Consider the following 26118-nt stretch of genomic DNA (forward strand, 5'->3'; position numbering starts at 1 on the left):
AGCATCTTGCCTGTCCCCACGCCCAGGGCAGGATTTGGGAAGGATTATTTTTAAACTAGCAATAGCAACACAAAATGCAAGAAACTCATTACATTTGATTTCTTTTCAAGTTACCTTACAAATATGGTCTTTAAAGCATAATGAAAACACTCAGAGACATAAATTGCTGCTTAAACCTATCCCCTGTAGAAGCTATCTTCTGCTGTGAACAGATGAAAAGGAAAATATTTCTGAGTGCTCTGGGTCCCTTACTCAGCAGTCACATATGAGCTGCAACTGAAAAAAACACTCACCAAGTGTTTAAAAATCTGCTTTAATTATATTTCCATGAATTCCAAGAAGAACATCATTGCAGTTAATATTACAAAAAAGCAGAGAGGGACATCTGAACATGCAATAAAAAATGGATTCACAGTGAAAATAACGTATGTTGGTTCTAAAATATAGTTACGTGGCTCCGTGAAGGGAAAAGGTTTCTTCTAATTATCTATTTACTTGGATTTTATTATGAGAAAAATGTTTTGTTTTGTTTTTTTTTTTTTGCTCGACAGCTTTGGGGATGTTTTCAATCTGTGCTACAATTATTGTTAGCGTCTGACAGAAGTCCCTCGTTCTGAAAGCCATTATTTGCAGTCTATAATTTAATCAGAAAATTCAAAAGTACAACAAATAGCTTGGCAACTGTGTTCTTGTTACATACAAAGCCGTTAGCAAAAATATGTAACAAAATTTATGTAAAACAAACAATTTTGTCTCTATATACAGAAGTTTGTTTTCTCCCTCACACCCTCCCAGCCTACTCTAAAATGAGAGGGTGTGGGGGGAACAGCTACCAATCTCCTTTGAACTCTTATTCTGCCTGGGGTAGAGAAATCTTAAAAGGTAGGGTAACTCTTTCAATCTTCTTTTAGCTGAGTTATAAAAATGAGTTTGGGCTTCTCAGCAAAGAAGGAAAACTAGGAATGATGACGATAGCTTTAAAATAAAGAATGTACCCCTTTGTCCTTTGCAAAGTTTCTTAACGAACTCAGCAATTAGAGAGTAAAACTGACTACATTTGTGACTGTGATCTGAGGACACAGAGCAAAGGGGGTGGTAAAGAAACGTACACACATCATAACCCAAGCCGCTGAGAACTGTCACACCTAGGGCATGCACATATTTCTTACTGACGGCATTTACACTTCGGGGAAGAGAGATCATATGCACATGGGAAATGTCACCCCAATCTATATACAAACACATAAACAGGAAGAACATGTGGAGTCAAAGGGAGACCAAAGCACAAGTTTAAAAATACATTTTAAAATCATTTCAAAGCCAAGACCGTATTTACCGAAAACTCTGACAACTCTACGGAATACCTTGTAAACACTGAAAATGCAGCTTTACGTAATTCACAGTCTCAAAAGAAAATAAATTTCTGGTTTGTCATCACTGTTTGGCTCGGTCTGCAAAACAGAATTATCCGGACAAAACTGGTCGACGTAGCCAGGGCGCAAGGCTGCGCACGCCCCTTCGGGGATGCCGCGGCCCTCCGGGCCCCCGGCTTTGGTGCTCCTCAGATAGCCTGCGATGTAGGAGCCGGTGGAGTGCCGGTTGCCCGCAGGCAGGGGCGCTGACGGCTTGTTTCGAAGAACCACTCCTCCCGCGTGGCTGGGGTTTACACCTTTTTGCTTGCTGGCTTCCTGCTTTTCCTTGGCACGACTGGCAATATTGCGCACTCTGCTCTGACTTCTGGATGACAGCTTTCTGACCAGTGCCCTGGGGAACTGGTTGGCATCCTGCTTTGAGTAGAGCACTTGACAGCCCTCGTCCTGGTCAAAAGACACAAGCTTCCGCAGCTGCTCGGTCAGGGCGTCTATAGGCTCTAAGGACTTTGTCTTCACAGTCACACCCTTCTTGTCTCTAATGCCAGTTGTAACAAAGCTCTTACTGATACACTGGTACTTGCTTTCGAAGTTGCAGGCAATGTCCTCTGACGTTAGGTCCCCCAGACTTTTGGATTTGCAAGGACTGGGCAGCTTCAGAGCAGGCAGGGGAGGATGTGTGGGCTGCTTGGGGGCGGGGGCATGCGTGGCTTCATCACTAGACAGGGGCACACAGGTCTGGTTCGTTTTTGCATCTGAATTTGAGCAGGTGTTATGCATAAAACCAGCACCCTGAAAGGCTAGACAGGAAATGCTTTGATTTTTGACATCTTGAATATTGTTGAAGATTTCAGAGACAGAAGAGTGGACAGTCTCTTTACAGTAGCCATTTCTCAAACCTCTTTGAAAATGTTCCACCACATCCTGACTGTACTTCAGTTTTAAAGGAGAATCAAGGTGACTTGTGTCCTCTCTTCTATATTCATAGGCTGTTATAGACAGGTTTTCTGAGTCCTCATCCATTTCCACGAGACTGCTCTCTCCAGAATTTAAACAGAGCGTGGCATCGGCTATTACATCTTCCATCGTCGAGTCCGTGCAAGTGGCAGGGCCGTGGTTCTTTAGCACTTCCCAGTCTTTTCCATGGTTGGGACTTTTTGGTAACTGGCAGTGAGAAGTGTTAGAGGACCCAGGCAGGCTGTTTTCCACAGCCCCCGTCTTGGCCTTACCAGAAAGTCTGTCATCTGGTTTGGTTTTAGAGACAGGAGTGCAGGTAGTTTCGCAAACTGTGTGTGTGGAGTGTTTGGAAGTCTCGGGACTTGAGAAAGCAATTGGCTCAGGAGATGAGCACAGGAAGGATGACCTAGGTTTTCCCATGGAAAAGTCATGCCTGAAAGGCAATTTTCCATCCAAGGGGGGCAAGGGAGAATGACGTGACACGGCACTGGCACCATGGACGTGAGAAACGACTGTGAGGTTTGCCTCATCACTGGCCTCCTCACACTGGCCAATCAGGGCAGAGATGGAACTGCCCGGCTCGCTCTCATTCGTTAAAGTGACATCGTCAATAAGATGGGAAATTTCACTCTCCTGCAGAACGGCAGTGGAATGTGAGTCAGGTATGTCAGAACAGAGCGTAGAGACGTCTGACAACGAAAAGGATGTTGCAGCTCGGCCCTTACCCCAGTGACCTTCCAAGTTCTTAATCTCCAAATTGCTTTGAGAGAAAATGCTTCCTGACAACGTGCTTTTCTCTTCCACAGAGCCCCCCACATTGCCACTTTCCTTGGTTTTCACACCACACAGACCTTGTGTTGGAGTAACGGCAGGATCAAGAACCAAACGCTGCCGCGGGGAGAGGGATTGGCTGGGGCACTCATGTTCCCGGCAATCACTTGACACGTTTGCTTTGGCTCTCCCACCCTTAGGACCTGGCACTCCCCACGGTTCTCCCGTGATTGCCATGCTGGCAACAGACGTGATGGAGTTGCCTTGGCTGATGTCTTTGTGTAGGAGAGCGCTAGAGGAAGAGGACAACTTTCTGTTGAAATTTGGAAAATGTTGGTCTTTTACACTTGCCTTCCCTTTTCTTCCATCCTTATCTTCTGCTGAATGAAACAAAGAACATTTTAGGTAACATGTATCGCTTTTTATAGACCCTGCAAACACTCATGTTTGTCTTCAGACAGACAAATGGAGAATGCAGATCTGTTACATCGTGACAGAATATAGTTATGGATTGCAGAGGTTTGTAACAAAGTGTCTGTGTGATGAATAAATGGTAAACTATATTTATAGGAATTTCACTGAAGCTTCCCTTTGAGTATCTATTACATCAGCTAAGGATGTAATATTCATTGTCAAAAAAAAATGTCAATGAGTTACCATACTTTTACAGTGAGGATTACCTTAAGTTGTTTCCTATTCAGATTTGTACTACACAGAAGCATGGCAATAAAAATAGAACAAGACAGTTCTGTTAAACGAAGTACTGTGGTACCTGCAAGCAAGATACTATAAGCTTTCAAAGTTACACATGTATTAGTAAAAATCACAAATCATATTATCTTAAAAAACATCTTGGCAAAACAGCTACTTTAACCAGGTTCTGAAGCAGGTTAGAAGGTACAATAAATGTATTAAAATACCAGTATCTATTTGAGGTGTAAAACTAAAGACTTGGTCACCAATTCTATGCTGGTGCTAATATCGAATTTTTTGTTAATCATATTTTTGTTTTTAATACACAAATTTCATACTGCATTTTCCCCTAAAAGAGGCAGTGAAATATTGGGCACCGTATGGAAAGCTATAAAAACACAAAATTCACAATACTTTGGGCTACTCCATCATGCTTAGGATAATGCTAAGATAATATCAAATGTTCAATTATTCTTGATCTAATTAATAGCTTTTTTTTAATGCTTTCAGTCAGGATATATAAAAAAGAAGAATTTATTTAACTTACCAAATACCTTCCTAACTAAAGAAAAATCCATCATAAAAAGTTTGATAAACCCAAAAATTATCAAGGAAAAAATTAAATACCCTATGATGTTACCACTCAGAGATAGCTACTGTAACCTTCTTTAGAGGGACAAAATTATATACAGAATTTTGTATACTGCATTTTCTCCACTTTTTTTTTCTCCATTATAACTTGAATCATTGCATGGCTATGTTTGTTCAATTGTTACCATAAGTCTCATATAATATACATGAAAATGACAAACCTATATAGCTATTAAAAGGAGGATACACACATCAACTAAATATTGCTTTCTGGGTTAACCAGTATTGATTTCTATTGAGTACAGATTTATCTTCCCCCAAAATGGGGTTTTGAAATAAACCTTAAAGTATGTATTTCATCTCTTTTCTGACACTGCTCCTAGCAAAATTTCAAACCTTTAAACTCTCTTTTTCTCTTCAAATAAGCCATTCAAAAATTCATTTGTTCCCTTAGAATATCTTATAATAAAAATCCACATAAGCAAAATGAAGTTTTCGAGAAAAGAGAAGACTGAAATTAGATCGATTGATAACAGGAGTATTTTCTTAACGTAAATAGGTATCACATCATACTTGTCTGACAGGATTCTGATTTAATTAAAACTCTTGTTGCAGAGACATCAAATGGACAGTTTTGGTGCTTAAATTACCAAGGGTGGGGGAAGGAGTCACTGACACAATTCAGGAGCTCTTTGGTACCGTGCAAAGCAGGCATCATTCTTTATCAAGTTCTTGATATGAATGAAAAAGCATTATGCTCAGATTAAGAAAAAGATGGGTAATGCTTGGTCCCTATGCTTGAGGAGGCTATAACCGGACAGGAAGCATGGACATGCTTCCTTCCCTGCCAGTATCTGGGGATCAAGGAAATGAGACCACAGGAAAATATCACCTGAGCTACCTCTTGAAGAAGCAAAGATTTCTCAAGTAAAGAAGATGGCTTGCTGTTAACATCTGGCTTTACTTCATTCTCCATAAACATTTCCAATCATGGAAATGTGTTATACATTGGGGAAAGAAATGCAACTACAGTTAACCTCAGAAGAATTACTATGATTCTATTTAACCTCAGAACCATCAGTAACATTTGTACCCACTTGGTAAAACAAGATCTCTGCTCCTATTTCGCAGGTTTCACCTCCCTGCACGGCACCTCGCAGACCCACGGGCTCTGTACCATCACACCTGATCGTTCCCCTATCAATTACAAACTTCGATGTTATTCTAAGGCTTTAGGTGACTAGAAAATAGCTCTTCTACTGCCCTCTTCCCAAAGTTTAAAATCCTGTCTAAAGGTAACATTAAAAATTACTTATTTTTTAGTATATTTTTACTTTGACTATAAAATGTCAACCAGGTCCTAATGGTAATCAGGGACCAGAATATGGGTTCAAAGGATTTATTCTTAGAGAAACGTAAAGCATCTTACCCAGGGAGCTTTCTTTTCCGTCAGTGTCCTTTGCTGTTTCAGATACAGGTAGTGACAAAGCCCCCAGCAGACTTTTGTCAACAGGCATAGAGACAGGGCGCTCTTGCAGACTCCGTGTGGTCCTCCTCAGGACACCATCCTGATCTCTCGCAGCCTCAGACACAGAATCCTTTATCTCTACCATTTCTTGGAAGCCCATTTTGCTCTTTTTTCTGCCTTTGGCTGGAGCACTGGCGGTGCGTCGCAGAATTCTATCTCCAATTGATCGTTTCCGAACATAATGGGAATTGTTTTCTGAAGAACCGTGCCTGGGATTCTTATTGAACAATCCCTTCAGACCTTGGAGCTGTCTGTTCTGAAGACACAAAAGAATGAAGCACAAGTTAAGCAAATCCCATTGTGGCAACCGCTTGCCTTTGACATGACAGCTCCATGAAAAATGAACACAAAACAAAATTTTACAGCCATTGAAGTATATTCAAACCAAGAAAATGGCAGCTCACAGCATGTCTACACAACACCATGCAAGTCTTATTGACCTTACTTTGTGAGGAGGCAGCCTTCCATTTTCACAACCAAGCTACCCAGAAGTTTCCTACCCAGAGATGATGAGGTGATAGGAAAAGTTTCCACACTTAATAGACTGTTATGAACTTCGGCCGCCTTAAAGCAACAGATGCATGTTTCAAAGTGGTAAGCAGGAAATGGAGTGATATGAGAGAGCATGCTGCCATAACCATTTAAAAAGAAATATGTCGGCAAGAACAAAGCACCATGCTGAGAAACTACCTTTGTAGCTCCTAGAAAGTGCAATATAGTATAACTGGGGTTGAGTATTAAAGGACTCCACTGCAAGGGAAAAAAACAAAACACAACAAAACACAATTTGGGCTCATTCAAGAAAAGTGGCACAAGTAAAAACCAAGGAGAAGAATAAAAATGCTTCTATAAACCCTTTCTTCCACTTTCGGTGAGTGTTAGTCACAGGTTCATTCGTTGCTCAGCTCATCACCTCTGCATTGTGGATTATGTATCCCAACCCAAATACACCTTGAAAGTAATATATAATGTGACTTGAGGAAGACATCTGTGTAGGAACATGGAAATCCTATGGAACACTTTTTTTTCACATTTTAATTTATTTCTGGTTCAAGTTTTAAACGAATTCTGAATTTTATTGTTTCCCTCAAGCCTGATAAATGCTAGAGATACTACTACTTTCTTAACCTGGGATTCCTAGAAATTCAAGAATCATTTTCTAACATTTACATTTGTGTGCAATTGTGCCAGAGGAAGCATTTCAACAAACAGCATGGGCAGAAACCAAGGATTAAACACAGAACATCACAGAATAAAACTTCACTACTCTTAGAAATTAGAATCCTTAGTGCCCCTCCCATACCAGCCGATGTACAGCTAAACATTATACCCTCTAATTCAGCCTGAATTGGTCCATTCCCTAGAATTTGGCTTGTAGTTATAACCGTATTAATATTAACCAACATTTTTGAACATTTACTATATGGTAGGCAGCTTTTTAAGGATAAGGATAGTGTATTGACGAGGTAGGTACTATTTTCACCCTACATTTATAGCTGAGGAAGATAAGGCACAGAGAATATATATAAGTCTACAGGAGACTTTCTAATAAAGAACACTGGACATTCCAAGGTGCTAGTCAATGCTCTTACAGTCCCTCCAAATCACATCTGGTCCTGGAAATTCATTCTAGTGGTCAAATCTCCAATTACTTGGTGTGCCTACAGGATAGCCCATTGATTTGTAAACCTCAAGTGAGCTGTGTACTGAAGAGAACAGCACGAGGAGAAAAATAGGTTACATTTTTATAGTCTATTTCTTAAAAGAAAGAGTCCTTATAAAGTCCTTAAAATTCCCGTGGGTGGGGAGTTTTAGGTTTCAGTTAAATACAAAGGCACCAAATGAACACCTCCTGCCTAGAACTGGCTAGAATCACAGTCTGGTTAGTACTCGTAATTCATCAAACATCTGAGACACTACATTTCCTGCTGCAGCCAGCTAGGTCCTCTTAAGTATTTAAATAAAATTTAACGTTTAACTATATATTTATTGTTTTAGTGTAACAAATGATCATCTGAGAGAATAGCAGTTTTCTCATAAGCCCAGAGAGCCCCCCTGGGTGGAAGCAATGAGTACACACCCCAGAACAATGGAAGGAACACATGTGGATCAAGATGGGACCTGATAGGATAGCACACTGGGCTCGCTAGGCTTCTCAATAGTTTTCTGCTAAAGAACAGCTTTGTCAAGATGTATGTTCCTTTTAAGCAATTAGTCAAAAAATAAGTTTGTTAAGGACCGCATTGTTGTTGCATGTGGCTTTAAGCACTACAAGCTTTCTCACCTTTCCATAGATTTCATTGATTGTTATGTGGACAAATATGGATGCTTCTGTCAGTCCTTCCAAATAGACATGCCGGTAGCCTGATAAAAGCAGAGAAAACAGTTTCTTTTTACTTGAACTTACATTTGGCTTTCCCATTGGTGCAACTGAATTAAGTATTTGACTTTACTATAATTCTTTACATTTCATAAAACATGTCAACACTCATATAATACATAGTTTATATATCATATATGCCATATGTTGTGTATATCACATATCCTATATTAAGTTTTCCAAAGAAAACTGAATGGTCAGCCTAGAAAGGAAAAGCCAGCCTATACCTACCCGGCACTAAGCTGCTGAAGGTCACGGTTCTTTGTCCAACAAAGTCTCGTCCAATCGGATCATGATCCCACACAAGGAACCGAACCAAAGCTATTTCTGGCATGTGTACTGTAAATGTCAGGGTTTCTTCCCACACAGGGTTAAATCCTCAGAGAAATAGGAAGAGAAAAATTAGAAAAGCAAAGGGCTTGACTAAAAATGAATTGGCAGCATCGCCTGCAAAGCAGACTGAAAATTGCTTGCAATGGTTATTAAACTCGTGAAGATGACCAAGCCACTCCAGGATGCCTTCCTGAAATAAAGCCTTGGAATTTGCCCCATTGCCAGAAAATAATTGGTAGGAAAATTGCCTTTAAATGATTACATCAATTCTAATAATCTTTGATGCCAAATTGCATTGTAGGGAAAGTTCCTTTAGGCAATTTCAGAATGCTTCAGTAAGCTCAAAAAGTACCTTTAGTAGTGGTCTAAGAATAATGTTTTAGGGAAAAAAAAAGAAAAAAGGAAAAAGAAAGAAAGAAAGAAAGAGAGAGAAAGAGAAAGAGATACTTTGCCAAATATAATCATGCTTCTCACCCACAAAAGATTCTGCTACTATAATAATCACCAGCAAACATTTTATAAGGTCCTGTGCAGGTTCCAATGCCACTGTACATATGGCATCTTACTTAATTCTTATGGCAATCCTCTAAGGATGGCAAGACAGGGTTTTGGGTTTTTTCTAATTCAGAAAAAAATACATACTATTTTTCAAAACTACACAACTTTTTTAAATTACACAAGTCATAAATGCTTTTTTTAAGGTAAGAAATGTAAGTATTTATAAGTCATTTTGTAGTTGAGAAAATTGATATTCCGAGAAAAGAATACACCTAAAGTCACACTAATTACAGAGCTGAATTAGACCACACCCTATTGTTTTCCAGTGGCTTCTGATGAAGCTAGACCTTAATACATGAAAGATATATTTTCATAGCCATTGAAAATAAACAGAAAGGTATATAATTCAACTCATATTCTCAAAGTAAAAATACACTTATTTCTTGATAAAATTTTCTCAGACAAAATAATTATATAAACTGCTAAAAATTCAAATACTCTGTAAATTTGTTTCTCTTTTCTAAAAATGCAAATAAGTTTTATCAAATACAGCAGTCAGGAGGCATCAGCCACCTGACCCTATTAAATGCCTCAGGTAAGGAAATAATTATGGACTGAAATCACTGAGATGCCCCTCCTGAACAAGAGAAGAGATTATATTTTTGTTAACTTAGTAATGACCTCTCAATTACTTCTGAGACTAAAACAAAAACAAAAACAAAAACCAGAAAAAAAACACACCACCAATGGGCATTGGTAGGAAAATGCAATAAAGGAAGTTTGCTTCCTTTAAGCATGTCATTTCCTAAAGTCATAGGCTTATGCTATTCTTGAATCCCCAAATTCCTTTCCTTAAACTAGAAAATACCTAGGGTCTCACTATGAACCTCTAATTTCCTGAATGTTTTGAGCATTGAGGTTTAGAGTTCAAGTATTAATGACTAGAGACTGAAAAAAAAAAAAGGTATACCACAATGTTTGTCAAATATATGAACAAACCCCATTTAAGAAGATTACCAAGAAAAAGACATGAGGCTTGGGTAAAGAAAGTTTTGTTTTACATCATGACCAGAATACAAGAATGCTGCCAATAGACCAGATGCACATATCAAGAAGTCAACTTGCCAGTGCATGCTGCACTTGCCTTTAGAGTTTTACATGCTCCAGAAAAAGAATGAAAAATCATCAAGACATGTAGGCTTCATGAATGAGAGCTTTGAAGCAACTATGTCATGAAAACACAGAGGCATTTTCCTAATTTTTAACCCAGCCCTTTAAAATAACATTTATTCTCTTCATTAGGGAAAACACACACACACACACACACACACACACACACACACACACAATTTGCTTCAAAAGCAAAGAATTTAGGAGCCTAGATTACAACATCCACCAGAACATACCATGCACCAAACCCACATTTACTCAGTTTTATGTGTTTAAAAGATTTTAACATAAAATTCAGATGGCAGTTACAAATTTTAGGGATCTGTTTCTTTTCCACATAGATAAATTTTTCTTTTTCAGTACAAATTTTATTTTTAGAGCTTCTTGATAAAAAGTAAACAGATTATGAGGGCACCTGGGTGGCTCAGTCAGTTAAGCGTCCGACTTCAGCTCAGGTCAATGATCTCGCAGTTTGAGCTCCGTGTCAGGCTCTGTGCTGACAGTTCAGAGCCTCGAGCCTGCTTCTGATTCTGTTTCCCCCTCTCTCTGCACCGCAGCCACCCACCCCCCCCGCCCCCACCCCCACTTGGACTCTCTCTCTCAAAATAAATAAATAAATAAACAAATAACCAACCATTAAAAAAAGAAAAGCAAACAGATTATCATCTTACCATTGTCATCTACTACGCGAGTTTGATCTTTACAGCAGTCTACTGGCAATCCAATAATTTCAACTTCAACAAAAGGATCAATGATCTACGTAAATAAAGAGAGTATTATTACAACTGATACATTTCTATGTGTGTGTTAATTGAGAATATTGGCCACATTTCAACAGCAAACCATTTTATTAGGTGCTTACTAAGAAAGAGAAACTGAACGACAGATTTAGATATATGAAACATAACTAGAAGATTAAATTTTTGTTTGCCAGTATTTACTGATGCTACACAAATTTTATCCAATGAACCCACAAGTCCAGTTCAAGGTATATACCCAACAGAAATGAGACCTTTTGTCCATGCTCAGAGCAGCCATATTCATAATAGTCACACATTGGAAACAACCTACATGTGTATCATGAGTAGGAGGGATGAATTGTGGACTATTCATTTAATGACTATCATACAACAATGAAAAAAAAAAGTTCTGGTACAGAGACATAACGTTGAGCAATTCAGACATAGAAGAGAATATACTAGGGGTGCCTAGCTGGCTCAGTTGGAAGAGCTTGCAACTCTTGATCTCAGGGTCATGAGCTTGAGCCCCACAGTGGGTATAGAGATTACTTAAAAAATAAAATCTTAAAAAAAAAAAAGGAGTACATACTGTAAGAGTCCATTTACATACAAGTTGAGCATAGCACAATTAATCTGTTGTGATAGGGGTTGGTGTTTGATTTGGGGGTTGGGAATAGATATTTACTGGAAGAGTGAATAGAAGCCTTCTGGGGGGTTCTTAGATGTTCTGTCTGGATCTGGGTTGCATAAACAATAATTAATCAAGCTATCCACATGTGATTTGTGCACTTTACTGTATTTAAATCAACTGAGTACTATAATGTAACTTTAATTTTTTTTTAATGTTTATTTATTTTTGAGAGAGACAGAGAGACAGTGTGAACAGAGGAGGGCCAGAGAGAGAGGAAGACACAGAATCTGAAGCAGGCTCTGGCTCCGAGCTGTCAGCACAGAGCCTGATGAGACCATGACCTGAGCTGAAGTCAGACACTTAACTGCTCTTTTAAAGTTACATTAGGTCAAAAAATTAAAAGACTAAGAAGGAATCAATAGAAAAACTGAATGCTTAGTTTTCTTTCCCACATCCCCTACATCCCCTATCCTCCAGAAGGGATCCTGATTTTATCATGCAAATAAGCTCTTTTATCATGCAAGTTCTGGATAATGAGCAATGAAAGACTGGAATCTAAAGAGTCCAGAAAGAGCAGATCTAAAAGTGTAAAGGAGAGACTAATGAAGTCTGAGAAAACATGTTCTAGGAGCTGGGGAAGTAAGGGGAATATGGTGTTTTGGGGGGAGCTTCAGGGAATAAGAGCTAGAAGAATGCTGGAAAAACATGCTGAGAAAATTGGGTGGATACACATACTTTTTGTCTACTACATAAACTCTGATGTTTATTCATTTTCAATAGGGCATTTTATGCTAGAGGTTTTTCCTTTTAATAGAACCCTGTGCTAAAACTGGACAATTGGGTAGCTCAGATTTTGAGGGGCAACTAATAAGTATGACTTCTGACTTCTGTTCATAAGGAATTCAAGAAAACCGCAGACTTGAAGAGCAACTTCCTGCTTCAAAACTTGGCTCCTGTGCTGCCTTATGCAAGTATCTATGCTTCAGTTTCCTCAAATGCAAACCTGAGACACCAGTGTCTGCTTCCACATATGGTAATCCAGCTGAGATGCTGGAAGAACAGAATTGGATGGTTGGCAGCAAGACTGGAAAGAGGTGTGGGAGGTAGAAGTCCGAGGAGATGGTAATATATCATATGTGGAGAGCAAAGACAAGATGAAAATTTAAGATGACAATCAGTTTTCTGAATGAAAGCAAGACTAATGGTTATTTCATTCTCAGATGGATAAACAATGTGAGAGATCATGGGTTGAGAATTCAGGGAGCCTGGATGGGAGGAAAACTGTATCCTTATCTTATCTTTATTTTCATTAGCTTATGACTAAAGCCCAATATAATAGTACTAGAATTGTAATTTTGTATCTGGTAGAAATCATGGATGCTTTTGTGTCCTATTACAGTTGTTGCAGAAATTTCCATGTATCATCTACATTTATCACGGCTTCAAAATTCTAATAGTTAATAAACCAACCCCTAGATCCTGCTATTTATTGCATTAATAGATATATGCATATCACAATTTATTTTTAATATTTTGATAAGTGAATTTCAATATAACTGATTTCCAGTATATCCCTACATATTTTATTTTATGCATCAAAATTATTATTCTAGAAGGGGTCCAGATGGCCACATTATATACCAAAGGGTTCCATGGCTCAAGAAAAGTTGAAATCTCCTGATAGAGAACCTTATAAGCCAAGTTAAGGAGATTGGGTTTTATTTTAATGACCAAAAAAACCATATATATAAAAAATTACTCTAACTCCCCCACACTATATATTAGTTACAAAGGTAAAGAGATAACTAGACAATGAAAAACACCTGGAAGTAGCCCCCTTATTCAAGTAATGTGATCAATCACTGAATAAAGTGACATCACACAGATCCTGATGTGATGTACTGAGAAGGACACAACATTGCCCAGGGAGTACTCCTGACAAATACATTTATGTTTATTCCATTCATGAAGAAGCAATCAGGACATTAAATTCAAATTGAAGGACATTCTAAAAATAACTGACTTGGGCATTTTGTAAAATGTCGATATCATGAAAACAAAACAAGAAAGCCGGAGGACTGCTGTAGAATTTAAAAGGACCAGAGAGGGGCACCTGGGTGTCTCAGTCAGTTAAGCCTCCGACTTCAGCTCAGGTTATGATCTCACGGTTCGTGAATTCAAGCCCCACATTGGGCTCTGTGCTGACAGCTCAGAGCCTGGAGCCTGCTTCAGATTCTGTGATTCCCTCTCTCTCTGATCCCCCCCCCCCTTCATGCTCTGCCTCTCTCTGTCTCTCAAAAATAAACAAACATTTAAAAATGTTGTTGTTGTTTAAAAAAAAAAAAAAAGGGCCAGAGAGAAATGACAATTAAAAGCAATGTGTGATCCTTGATTGGATCCTGAATACATGAAGAAAAAAAAAGGACATAAGGACAATTTGGGGATAACTGGAGAAAACTGAATATTGATTTTATATTAGATAATATTATTGCATGAATGTTAAAAGTCATGCCTTTATTATGGCTATACAGGAGAACGTTCTTATTTTTAGGAGATAAATGCTGAAGATGGTATGTATTTAGGGGTCAAAGGTCATAATGCCGACAATTTATTCTCAAATGACTGCAAAGAAATGCAAATGTGTGTATTTGCACTTGTGTGTATATGTATATATATATACACACACACACACACACACACATAAAATCTACTTATGCACACATATATAAATACATTTACACATGAAAGAGAGAGAAAGGAAATGTAACAAATTTTGTAATTTTATAAGTGAATCTAGGTGCTGGAGATGTGGCATTAATTTTACTATTCCAACTTTTCTGAGGTTTAAAAATTTTCAAAATAAAAAGTTTGAGAGAAAAGGTAAGAAGTGAGTCCTCATTTTTGCAGACAGTGAAGAAGAGAAAGAAGGAAAGGAGAGGTAAGGATACATATTCTGACACTGCCCAATTACTCCTGCTGCTTAGAGGACAGAATGGCCACAGGGAGACCAGTCAGCTGGGAGGTTACCACAGCAGAACTGACAAGAGACAATGGTGGTGTGGATTAGGCTGGAGGCAACGGAGATGGAACAAATGGTCCCATATGAAGCTCCTACTTTCTGAGAAGTAGGACACGGTGCCATCTGTTGAAGATGAGAAGGAAGTGATGACAACACAGGTTCGAGGAGAGAGAAGGCTGGAAATGGCCACAGTGGAGAATGGGAAGGAAGGTTGACAAGGTGAGGTGGATGGCCGCAGGGTATCACGGGTCAGCTGAGATTTGCAACAAAGAGCTTATGGTGGAACCCAACACCAGAGCTGTGTGGTGTCCCCAGTCAACATTCAAGATCCAGGCAAAGAGCCTGGGGTGATAGACCTTCTCTGAGAAGAAGGACATGAGCATGCCTCCAAAATAGAAGGTACGCTGCATTCCAGAAGGAACCATGTGTGCTTTGCCAATAAGTCAGTTGATATCTGATGAGCTGAGGTCAGTGCTCATTTGTGAACACATACACATACACACATAGAGAGAGTGAGAGAGACAGAGAATTCTGAAGATATTTCAGATGCAATATAAACATAATAAAATAATCACGTAATTAACAGGTTCATACATGTGGCTTACCTCGCCTCGGTCTCCAAACATGGAGTCTGGAGGTTTGGGGAGTTGCTGTCCGCTGATCACTTTCAGGATGAGCTGCTTTTTGGGGTTGGCAGGAAGTGGATCACCAGAGAAAGGGTTGAAAGTACCTAAGCCAAATAAAGCAGAGGTTAAAATCTGAGGCTGGTAACATGGGAAAACACACACACACACACACACACACAGTTTAAGCATGTAGAACAAAGAAACGACAAATGCTGAATTACTACAGTGTTTTTTAGAGAAAAGAAATGATCACATAACTATCAGTGTGGCTTTTGACCGAAGGCAATGCCAGCTGGCATTTCTATAGCTGTGGTTTTTGCTAGAATCCACGCTCCCAAAGGCAAAAGAATGGGCCAATTTGAAACATCTGTGATGCAATTATCAATCATGGCATGAGGGAAGAGAAGCATGTTATTGGAATGCCAATAGCGTAGAGAAGAAGAGCAGTTATGTCAGATGTGAATAATCCCCTAACTTAAACTATCATAGGTATAGACAGTGAATATAACAAACGGAAAGAAGACCTGAAACTGAGTAAATAGAAGAGTAAGGAAACATGCAAAGCATAAAATCCAGAAGGCACATCTGTCAACGCTTTTTTACCTGAATTGTTAAAAAGCCAATTTGGAAATTTTTAAAAGAATTTTAATGAGCAGAGCCAAAAAGAAGTGTTTCTTGATCTAACGCCACATTATCTTTTCTTTTTTGTTAGCGCTAACAAAGACTAAAAGGGCTTGATACAATTGTTTCAGGTGGTATTTTAATTTTGCTAGCAGGTTTCAGACTCACTTATACTCACGGAGTTTCTGAAAGACAGGGCTCAGACCTTAGAAGGCAGCACAATTTTATAAGTGATGCCCAGGGAGTATCACGCTGGGACACTGGGTTTCAGATAATGATCCATGGCTATCCACGTCCCCCTGAACATAAAAAACCTCACAAGAGAACATTCTAAACACCATGCTACCCAAACATTAAACAGTTGTGACAATTTGCATGCCAATACCTTAACCTATCTATTTTTTTAAAAATCATGTTGCAGGGGCACCTGGGCGGCTCAGTCGGTTAAGTGGATGCCTTCGGCTCAGGTGATGATCTCATGGTTCACAGATTCGAGCCCCACATCAGGCTTTCTTTGTCAGCGCAGACCCTGCTTCTGATCCTGTTTCCCTCTCTCTCTCTCTCTGCCCCTCCCCACATGCTCTCTCTCTCTCAAAAGTAAATCAGTATCAAATTTTTTTTAGAAGAATCATGTTGGAGAACACTGATGTATCATATTTTGCAGAGAGTTCCTTCAATAAGGTTACCTGCATTCAGAGAGACAACCATGAAATGAACACACACCTTTGCACATTTGCTGGGGTTTGAGGACATAGCCACAATTGCCATTTGTCTTGAATTTGGCTCGATTTAACTGCATCATTCGCCCTTCAGACTGGTAGTTCAGTGCCACTGTGCAAGTTCAAAGTTGGAGAGAATTAGGCAAGACAGCAGCATCGAGTCAGGACATAACGGAGAACCGCTTCTTCCCAAGGCATACGCACCTAGCTGGCAGCCTGCGTTCCAGTACGGCAGAGGGTTGAAGTTACTGGAATCAATGCGGTAGGCAGAGGGGTAAATCCTCGTGAGCTGCTTTTGGTTATAAATCATGAACTGCTCCGATTTCTGCTGAACCACCTGATGGGCTCTTGTTTCGCTAAATGATAACACATTCCCTGTGGTTCCTGGCAGTTTTTAATAAAGGAAAAAGAAAAGTGAGAGCCCCTGCCAAGAAAACACCAGTCACCAAGGACTTTTACCTATGTCAGATTATACCCATAATAAAATGCAGAGCAAAAGAGTGAATTCAACCAGAGTAGCAGTAGCTTCTAACCAAGAAAGATCCATAAAACCCCATTCTTTAGCCATTTTGAGGACTCTTTAGCCATTTCGAGGCCAAATCAGAGGTGCACGTCTGGCTGGCATAACTGCATGTTTCTGAGTCCCCTGTTCTCCCAGGAATTCAAAACATGTCACTAATTCATGTCTATCTGGCTAGTATGATGAGGGCTGGCACAAAAATTGCTTTTTAGGGGCATGAGTCCAACAGAGTATCTTTGCCAAAGATATAGACAGTGATGGATAAATAAAACCATGAAACTTATTCCTGACCACAGGGAGACATTCATTGAAGGCATTCATCTACAAAACATTCATGTGAAACACATATTAATGGATAGCATTCAGGGTCCAAGAAAATAAAAGACCAATTCCAAAAAAGAAAAAAAAAGGGTTTAATGTTAACTTAGATAGAATTATGAGTAGGAGTAATAGTGGAGGAAGATTTGTAAAGAGCATTATAAAAAAATAAAATCTCAGAAACAAGAACCATCATCCACTCTCCATACATACAATGAGAAATATAAAGGGAGGAAAAAGAACAGGAAGTCTATATTAACGTTTCCTGACTATCATCAGGAGGTGTCAATCCAGGGCCAAGGTGGCTGCCAATTTGAGGGTCATGATGGAGGTAACCTCCCACCAAGCATTCAATTTCCTACCCTTTCCTCCCAATCCCATGTCTATAATGCCCCTACTACTCCTACCCCTTCACCAAACATCCACACCCTACCTCCAAAATGACCAGCCATATGTGTTCTGAAAGAAGCCAGCCTAAATAAAGAACCAAACTTGCCCAGAGCCTCATTCCCATTTCAGTGTTTACTCTGACAAGCTAAATATGTTGGAACCCAGACTGAGGGACACAGCTCATATAGCCAAGGAGCTGAACTACAGAGTCTTGCTGGGCCAGCTGGGCCAGAACCATACCCACACTGCATGTTCATTGGAGCACACAGTTTCCCAGGGTCCCTGTTGTCCTCAGGATTGTATACCCTTAGATATTAAATGCTAGCCAAATGACTGCCAGTTACACTCTAGAGATGGAACTTGGGATGATCATGTATACAAGATAGAGGCAAAGAAATAAGAGCATTGCAGTTTTTAATTAGATGATTTCCCTCATATAGACTCTTTCCTTATCACATATATTTTATTGACATACTTATTAACAAAGTTTACATATGTCAAGCATACTAAAAATAATCTTCTGCAGATTTTGATGAGCAATGCTTTAAACAAGATAGGAAGAAATACGCTCTTTTTGACAAGCCACATTCAGATGCAGAAACGCTATAATCAGCACCACTGTTTTCTATGTCTCTCCACATAAATATGTACACATTATCATTAAGATGACCTTACTAATTAGGCACATATAAATTAGCATATGAATAGATTTGAGTTGCTTTGCATTGGGATAAGACATGCATTCATTATTTATTGCTCATTTTGTGGCCACACACACACACACACACACACGACAAAAACTCCTAACTTCAAGAGCTAAAGAGTACTCAATATTATTTTCCATTAAGCTAAGAGAATTATGATTACTTAAAGTATTTATTAGAAATTATATTCCTCGAGGGGCACCTGGGTGGCTCAGTCGATTAAGTGTCGAATTCTTGGTTTCGTCTCAGGTCATGATCTCATAGTTTGTGAGTTCGAGCCCTGCATCGGGCACTGTGTTGACAATGCGGAGCCTGCTTGGGATTCTCTCTCTGTCCCTCTCTCTTGGCCCCTCCCTTGGTCTCTCTCTTTCTCTCTCTCAAAAATAAATAAATAAAAACTTTTTAAAAATTAAAAAAAGAAATTATATTCCTCTAAACCAAATACACCTGTAACACCATTAAACCACTCACTGAGTTTATTTTCTAGCTATGGGTGGTTATTATAAGGATGCGTTGTTCACTTGCTAAGAAAACCATAGTTTCTCATGTTCCCTCATGTGAAATTACTTTTTTTTAAATTGTCACCATTTGAAGAAGGAATCAACACAAAAGGTAAGAAAATCTGTACACAGAAAAAGATACACTTGTGGAATGGGAAAAACAAAAAAGATCTGAGGGAAGAATCCTGGAGGTTTGTAATGGACAGAAGACTCACCAAAATGTCATTTTTCCTTCACTAAGACTTGTTGGGAAAATGAGAGATTTTTAATTTACATTTCATTCCACTAAAATTAAAATTAGATTGAAAAGCCACATGACTGTACTTCATTTCTATAAGCATATTCAGTAACTGAACAAAACAGAAATGAGAAGGGAAGAGGGTAAAGGAAAGAAGAGCAGAAAAGTCCAGGGTAAGAACACCTGTGACTAGGATTTCTCAACTCAACACAAGGCAAATAATAGGTAAAAAACAGTGAAAAGTCCGTCCTTCTGAAATCCCTGCTCTCTCTGCTAAAACTTCAATTTGTGCATGAAATTATTTTCATCAAAGTTGGGGTGCCTGGGTGGCTCAGTCAGTTAAGTGTCTGACTCTTGATTTCTACTCAGGTCATGATCTCACAGTTCATGAGTTCAAAGCCCCACATCAGGCTCTGCACTCTGGGATTCTCTCTCTCTCTCTGCCCCTTCCCCACTCTATCCGCGGTGCTCTCGCTCTCTCACTCTCTCAAAAATAAACATTTAAAAATAAATAAATAAATAATTTTCATCAAAGTAAAAACTTCCAATGAGAAAATATGGGGCTTTTTGAGGTGCTAGTTTAGCCAATTAATTTCTTCTTTCTTCTGGTCATTCACACTAGGACCATCCATCTGTTACCTGGCCACCAAACTAGGTCAGGTCTCCATAGTTCATGCCTTGGGCAAGACCTTGCTGTAATGCATTTGTCTTTGCAGAATAATGAAGTCCTCCTCGGCCCTGAAGGAAATTTCTCTAGCTCCAGCCAATCAGGCAACCACAGTAATCAATATACTCCTCCTGGTGAACTAAGCATTATACTGGCAGTCAGTTTCCTGACACTCACGTTGGATTCTACACAGTTCCAGAAACGTGTGCTGATGATTAACAAACAGTTGACAAAGAAAGGTCAAGAATTTATCCTAGAAGAAAAACTCAGTCCTTACCATCATCCACAATGTCTTGGGCTGCCACGGAGTTTGTATACACCACCAAGTCAGAGAGCTCTCGGCAGAGCTTCATGGTTTTCCTTCGGCGACCCAACCTGCGAAATACACACCCAGGACTAAATGTCATTGTAGAGCTGGAAGACGTTCGGGCTTCTGGTTACTCAACCTTCCCTACCAGCTCCTAATGGAGCCAGGATTAGGACCCAAGTTTGATTCCTAGTTCAGCTCTCTTTCCATCACCACACCCTAACTCATGTGGTTTTATTCAATGCTCATCTGAGAATCACAGGGTCCTCTCATGTATTTGTGAGTTCTCGTGAAGGGCTTGATTGCCAATGTTACCCAGCTAGTGAGGAACACCAGAGTTCACTGGACATCTCCTCCACTTTGGCAGGAGAACCTGGACTTCTATTTGAGAACATTCACAGCAGAGGTCTCCTGGAAGGTGATCCCATCACTCTTATATCCTTTACTGTAGGTATGTATTCAATTTTCTGTACCCTAAGGGTAGGAACCACACACATCCTCTCTGCCCTCACTAGTTACTCTCTTATGTATGAACATTCCGTCAAAGTGAAGCTAAATATAAAATTTAATTGAGCACTAAATGTCATCCATTCCTACATGCTCTTAATTTCATTTAATTTCAGTCTTTCAATAAAGACACAGGGGTGTGTGTGTGCATTTATCTATGATAAAATTTACATTCCTCTGTGACTCTACTGTATACACAAACTGCCAGAAAATCATCTTACTCATCTGAAATTCTATTGGCAATAATAAAAAAAAGTAGCTAATATTTTTGAGTGCTTAGTTCATTGGAATAGGGATTATTGGGCTAAGTAGTTTACTTCCTTTAATCTTTACAATGAGCCTAAGAAATAGATACATATGAGAAGCCTAACTTGCCCCATGTTAATGTCGAAGGAGCAAGAGTTTCAAGTCTGGCTGATCTCAGATGCCTGGCTCTTAACATGTGCTCATGACCCATCTTCTCCTTTAGTCACCTAGGAGAGCTCCCTGTACTAGCTCATGTGGCCCCTCTCTCTTCTCTATAGCTACTGCTTGGGAAGAGTGTCAGGCACAGTGTAAGTCCCTTACATGTCTTATTATCTCATACCCAGTTGATCTTCACATGCCCTGCTGCACTGAGCACTTGACCATGTGACTTGATTCTCTAGATACATACAACGAAGCCAAGCTGATGGGGGTGGAGAAGCTCTAGGAGTCTGAGCAAAAAATGTGGACATTCTTACCTGTACAGCTGGCCAGTTTCCTTGCCAGAATTCTGCTGTGTGTCTTCCTCATCATCAGTACTATAAGACTTAGACCGTGATTTTGTGGTTTTCTGCCGGAAAAATCACAGTAAACTTAACAACAAACTCACTGCATCAGGTACATCTACAACGTATGGAGAAGGGACTCGGCATTATAATATATACAAAAAGGACAATTACCTGGAAGAAAACAAATTAACCAAATATTGCAGCTTGCCTTACTATCAATAACAAACATGCCTATGGTCATAATCATATTAGAATATTAAGGCAAAACTGAGGGTTTCATGCTTTAAGACTGACTTCTAAGCCACATAAGCTGTAGATTTAGAAAGACTTTCTTAGTCATGCATTGAAGGTCTCCATGAATGGAAGGGTCAGAGTTGTCACATCTATTTAAATGACTGTAAGGGGATAAAATATTCTCTTATTTAGGAAACTTACTACTCCTGCTGACTCAAAAAAGGCAAATTTGATTAAAAAAAGACAGTAGTAATTTTTTTTCACGAATAACTTTTTCCTGCTTTTGATCAGCATGCATTCAAATAAACTGCCTAAATCAAACTGCACTTTTGAGATTGTGGTCCATTTTAATTTCTAGCAAAAGGATGAAAATTATTACCCACAGGATTTAGGCTGAAAGGCTGTAGGACTAAAGGCTGTCAGAAAAAAAAGCCTTTTTGGAATGATGCAGTTTCATCCCAACACATTAGCGATAACCCCAATATTTATCAATACGTAACAGAAAAACAAAAGATGGGGAGGGACCCTCTAATTGCAGAAAACCTTGCCACCAAAACTACGCCTTCCACAAACAAAAGTAAGACCTTTAGATGAGTTCCCTGGATATCTGAGGACTGCAGCTTAGGAAGGAAAAGAGAGCCCACCCCCGCGTTACCATGGGGCCATATCACTCTCCAGATTTTCTCTTACTCAACAAATAAAACCCCAAGCTGGCACAAACACACTCAGGTCTATTGCACTGATAACAAGGCGCCAATTTAATCTGGATTCTTCTCAGGTGTTACTGATGTTTTGAGAACCTCAGGGAGCACAGTGTGGGAACCCTAGCATCTGATGATTTCATGTTCCAGCTTGGCCTATCACCAAGCTGGCTAACCTCTCCAGCTTCCTATTGTGTTTTTTAAAAGGACAGAACAGTAACAACAATTTTAAAGGATTATTGTGATGATTGAATGAGATAGGTGGAAAGTCACTGTGTCAGCTACATAATGCTAGCTTTCAATATAAATAATAAAATCCTGTTTATTAAGATAAGCTGTATGTAGTCTTATGAACATTCATTCATATGATTTGAGATATAATAAATTTTAATTCTATAGCAGCTAAAATATTCCATGAAAGATTTACTTTGGAAAATGATTTTAATTCAAATGAGTAGTTGTAATCAAAAATGAAATTTTCTCCAATTCTACAGATCGTCAGTAACTTGAGGTATTATAATAATAGATCTGTCTTTTTAAAGTTCATTTTTAAAAAAATTTTCTAACATTTATTTATTTTTTGAGAGACGGAGACAGAGTGTGAACAGGGGAGGGACAGAGAGAGAGAGAGGGAGTCATAGAATCCGAAACAGGTTCCAGGCTCTCAGCTGTCAGCACAGAGTCTGACACAGGGCTGAAACCCACGAACTGCGAGATCACGACCTGAGCCGAAGTCAGATGCTTAACGGACTGAGACACCCAGGCGCCCCAAAGTTCATTTTTAAATATAAAATCTAAAATGTAGAAATAAGTAATGAATCACCAATGGCCTAGTATTTGGAAAAATGAGGATATGTTTTCTTTCTATATAGATGTGACATCTTATTAAAGTTAACGTACTACATAATCAGTTTTTGACCTTACTCCTTTATTCAATGTTTTGCATGCTGAGCTCTTCAAAGTGATCATCTCTCAATGGCTGTATAATTATTCGTTCTGTGAATGAATCATGGACTGAATAAGTCTTTATGGATGAACATTTTGGTTGTTTTTAATTTTTTATTATAATGACTACCTTGTCCAACCTTTTAATAAATTATCCTATTGATGGAGCAGGAAACTCCAGATACAACACTACTTAAAGTACAGGAAATAGCCTTACAGAAACCTCATGCATAAAGTTTACCATTCAATAATTGATTTTTTGTATAACACATTTTACCTTTTTATTGAAGTATAGTACACATTTAGAAAAATACAATCTTAAGTACACAGCATGATGACTTTCCACAAAGTGCTATCATCCAAATGAGGATTAGCTGTCCAAAAGCCTTCTGACTCTCCCGTTCAGTCATTACCTTCTCCCTAAGGTAACTACTATCCTGACTTTGACCTCATTGATCTTTTTTGCCTGTTTTTAAACTTCATATAAACGGTATCAAACTGTATGTACTACATTGGATCTGGCTTCTTTTGTTCAATGTCATGTTTATAAAGATTTTATTGCAAAAAGTTGTAATTGTGTCGTTTTCATTGCTGAAAAATATTCCCTTATGTGAATATATCACAATTTTTATACATTCTGTTGTTGACAAACATTTGAACTGTTTCCTGTTTATTCTATTACAAATAATGTCACTATAAATATTAGGTATATGTCATGAGGCTGAAACACAACAATGGAACTGATAAGACATGGTGCACAATACAGCGTTAGTAGATACTGTGAAACAGTGTGAGGTAGTTGCACAAATGCACACTCCCACTGGCAGTGTATAAAGTTCAAGTTGCTCAGCATCTCCACTAACCCTTAGTGCTGTCAATCATTTTATATCTGCTATTGTGATGGATATGTAGGAAATCTCATCACCATTTTAATTTGCATTTCCCAGAGGATTGATAAGGGTGACTACCTTTTCTATATTAGCCATTTGGAAATCTTCTTTTGTGAAAGCCCACTCAAGTCTTTTGCCCACTTAAAAAACAAAACAAAACAAAACAAAATAAAACAAAACTGTGGGATCTTTTTATTGATTTATAAGAATTCTTTATATATTCAAGATACAAGTCCTTTGTCGGATATATATATTGAAAATACTCTTACCAGTATGCTCTTCGCTTTTTGATACTTTTAATGAACAGAAGCTCTTAAATTTTAAAGTGGCTTATTAATCTTTTTCTTTTCTGGAGTCCTATTTAAGAAATCTTCAGTTATTCCAAAGTCGCGATGATACTGTCCTGTTACTCTCTAGTTTCTTGAAATTAACTGAATCATGCACATTTGTCGCTCTTAATTCATACCTTATGTTTTCCAAAGTTGGTCATGAGGGATCGTCCATGTGATTTCTTTCCATTTTCCTTCACGTCTGGATGCTGAGTAAATAAAACATAATATGACTATTTCTCTTCCTCCCTCTTTTTTTTCCTTAGTTCTGGTGGAATGGCGGGGGAACCCTCTCTGCCTTAGGGAGAGCAAAGAGGTCTTGTTCATTTGTTGCTGTTCCACACCTTCACTACTGCAAAGGTTGTGGGATCTGCCTCAAGAGAGGGAGACACTGGCATGGAGAGGTCTGGGCACCAACCAGGAGACAGTAACTGCCAACAACTTCCCCAAACTGGTGTCGAAGGCCTCTCGGTAACGCCCAGCTGTGCAGGTCCCTCCAGAGCCTGTTCGCAAGGCTCTCTACAGCACAAGGTATATTCTTTTGAAATGCCCTGAGTGGGGATAAATCATCTTCAGTTAAAAGGTAGATTTAATTTTGAAAAATGGCCAAGTCGTTAAGAGCTAAATTCTGTCGAATGAGAAAAAATAATAATCACACTGATTGAATACTGCTATTTGGGATTTTAAAACACTAAAAATAAATAAAATCCAAGCACATCTATTAGATAATAAGATTGGTTTTGTTTGTTTAAGTAAACCACAGCAGAGCTTATCTGTTCACTGAAATTAATTCCCTCTGTGGTGAGCATTTGGAAGAGGTATTGTAGCCTCATGTGGGTTAATTTTCCAGGCTAGAGATCTCCTTGCTCAAGCCTCATTAGGGGAAAGAAAGGACACCCTGGGAAAAGGGTTTAGACTCTTTTTCAATCATCATCCCTAAAAATATGTATTAGCTGGTTCACAGCTAATGACATGATATAAGGACAGATAGGCAGGCCCCATCCTCCTAGGGCTCTGGCTAAACAGAGAAGAAACAGAGATAACCACATAAATGGAGTAAATGTGGGTGAGCAAAACTACTTAAAATCAAAAGGCCAGGGAGGCACTGACATATATCCATAGAGACTAGTCAAAGATGTAATTTGGGGTGGGGAGGAGAAAAGATTAAGACTTGGTTGGGGAAAGAGACAGTTCAGAAAATGCTAGAGCGGTGGGATAGGGGGATTACAGGGTAATTTCATTTGGTTAATGTATACTGACTGCCTTTCAAGATCTATTGAAGCTGATCATTAAATGTTCAAAAACCCTGGAGTTAAGAAGGTAGCCAGAGAAGGTCATTAAAAGTAACACCTCTTTCCAAGTTAGGAGACCCAGTTCTGACACTAAGTAGATAAATGTCCTCTGGCAAGCCCTTTCTCTTGACCTCAGTTTTCTTACCTGTGAAATGGGAAAAGAATGGATCAACTAAT

The 26118-nt window shown here is 38.9% G+C and overlaps 1 protein-coding gene across 1 annotated transcript in view; it reads right to left on the reverse strand.

The window, feature by feature from the left end:
* Positions 1 to 294: 294 nt before the first annotated feature.
* PLCH1 (phospholipase C eta 1) overlaps positions 295 to 26118 on the reverse strand; it is a 221658-nt gene continuing 195834 nt past the window's right edge. The window contains exons 13-24 of the mRNA XM_030330183.1: positions 24787 to 24858; positions 21521 to 21612; positions 20262 to 20359; positions 16852 to 17031; positions 16652 to 16759; positions 15287 to 15411; positions 10963 to 11047; positions 8522 to 8668; positions 8195 to 8274; positions 6601 to 6660; positions 5812 to 6166; positions 295 to 3478 (exon numbers count right to left, since the gene is read on the reverse strand). Of these exons, the coding sequence (XP_030186043.1) occupies positions 1398 to 3478; positions 5812 to 6166; positions 6601 to 6660; positions 8195 to 8274; positions 8522 to 8668; positions 10963 to 11047; positions 15287 to 15411; positions 16652 to 16759; positions 16852 to 17031; positions 20262 to 20359; positions 21521 to 21612; positions 24787 to 24858 (3483 nt within the window). The 3' untranslated portion in view covers positions 295 to 1397. The remainder of the gene's footprint in view (positions 3479 to 5811; positions 6167 to 6600; positions 6661 to 8194; positions 8275 to 8521; positions 8669 to 10962; positions 11048 to 15286; positions 15412 to 16651; positions 16760 to 16851; positions 17032 to 20261; positions 20360 to 21520; positions 21613 to 24786; positions 24859 to 26118) is intronic.

The sequence above is a fragment of the Lynx canadensis genome, chromosome C2 (assembly GCF_007474595.2).
Source record: "Lynx canadensis isolate LIC74 chromosome C2, mLynCan4.pri.v2, whole genome shotgun sequence".
NCBI lineage: Eukaryota > Metazoa > Chordata > Mammalia > Carnivora > Felidae > Lynx > Lynx canadensis.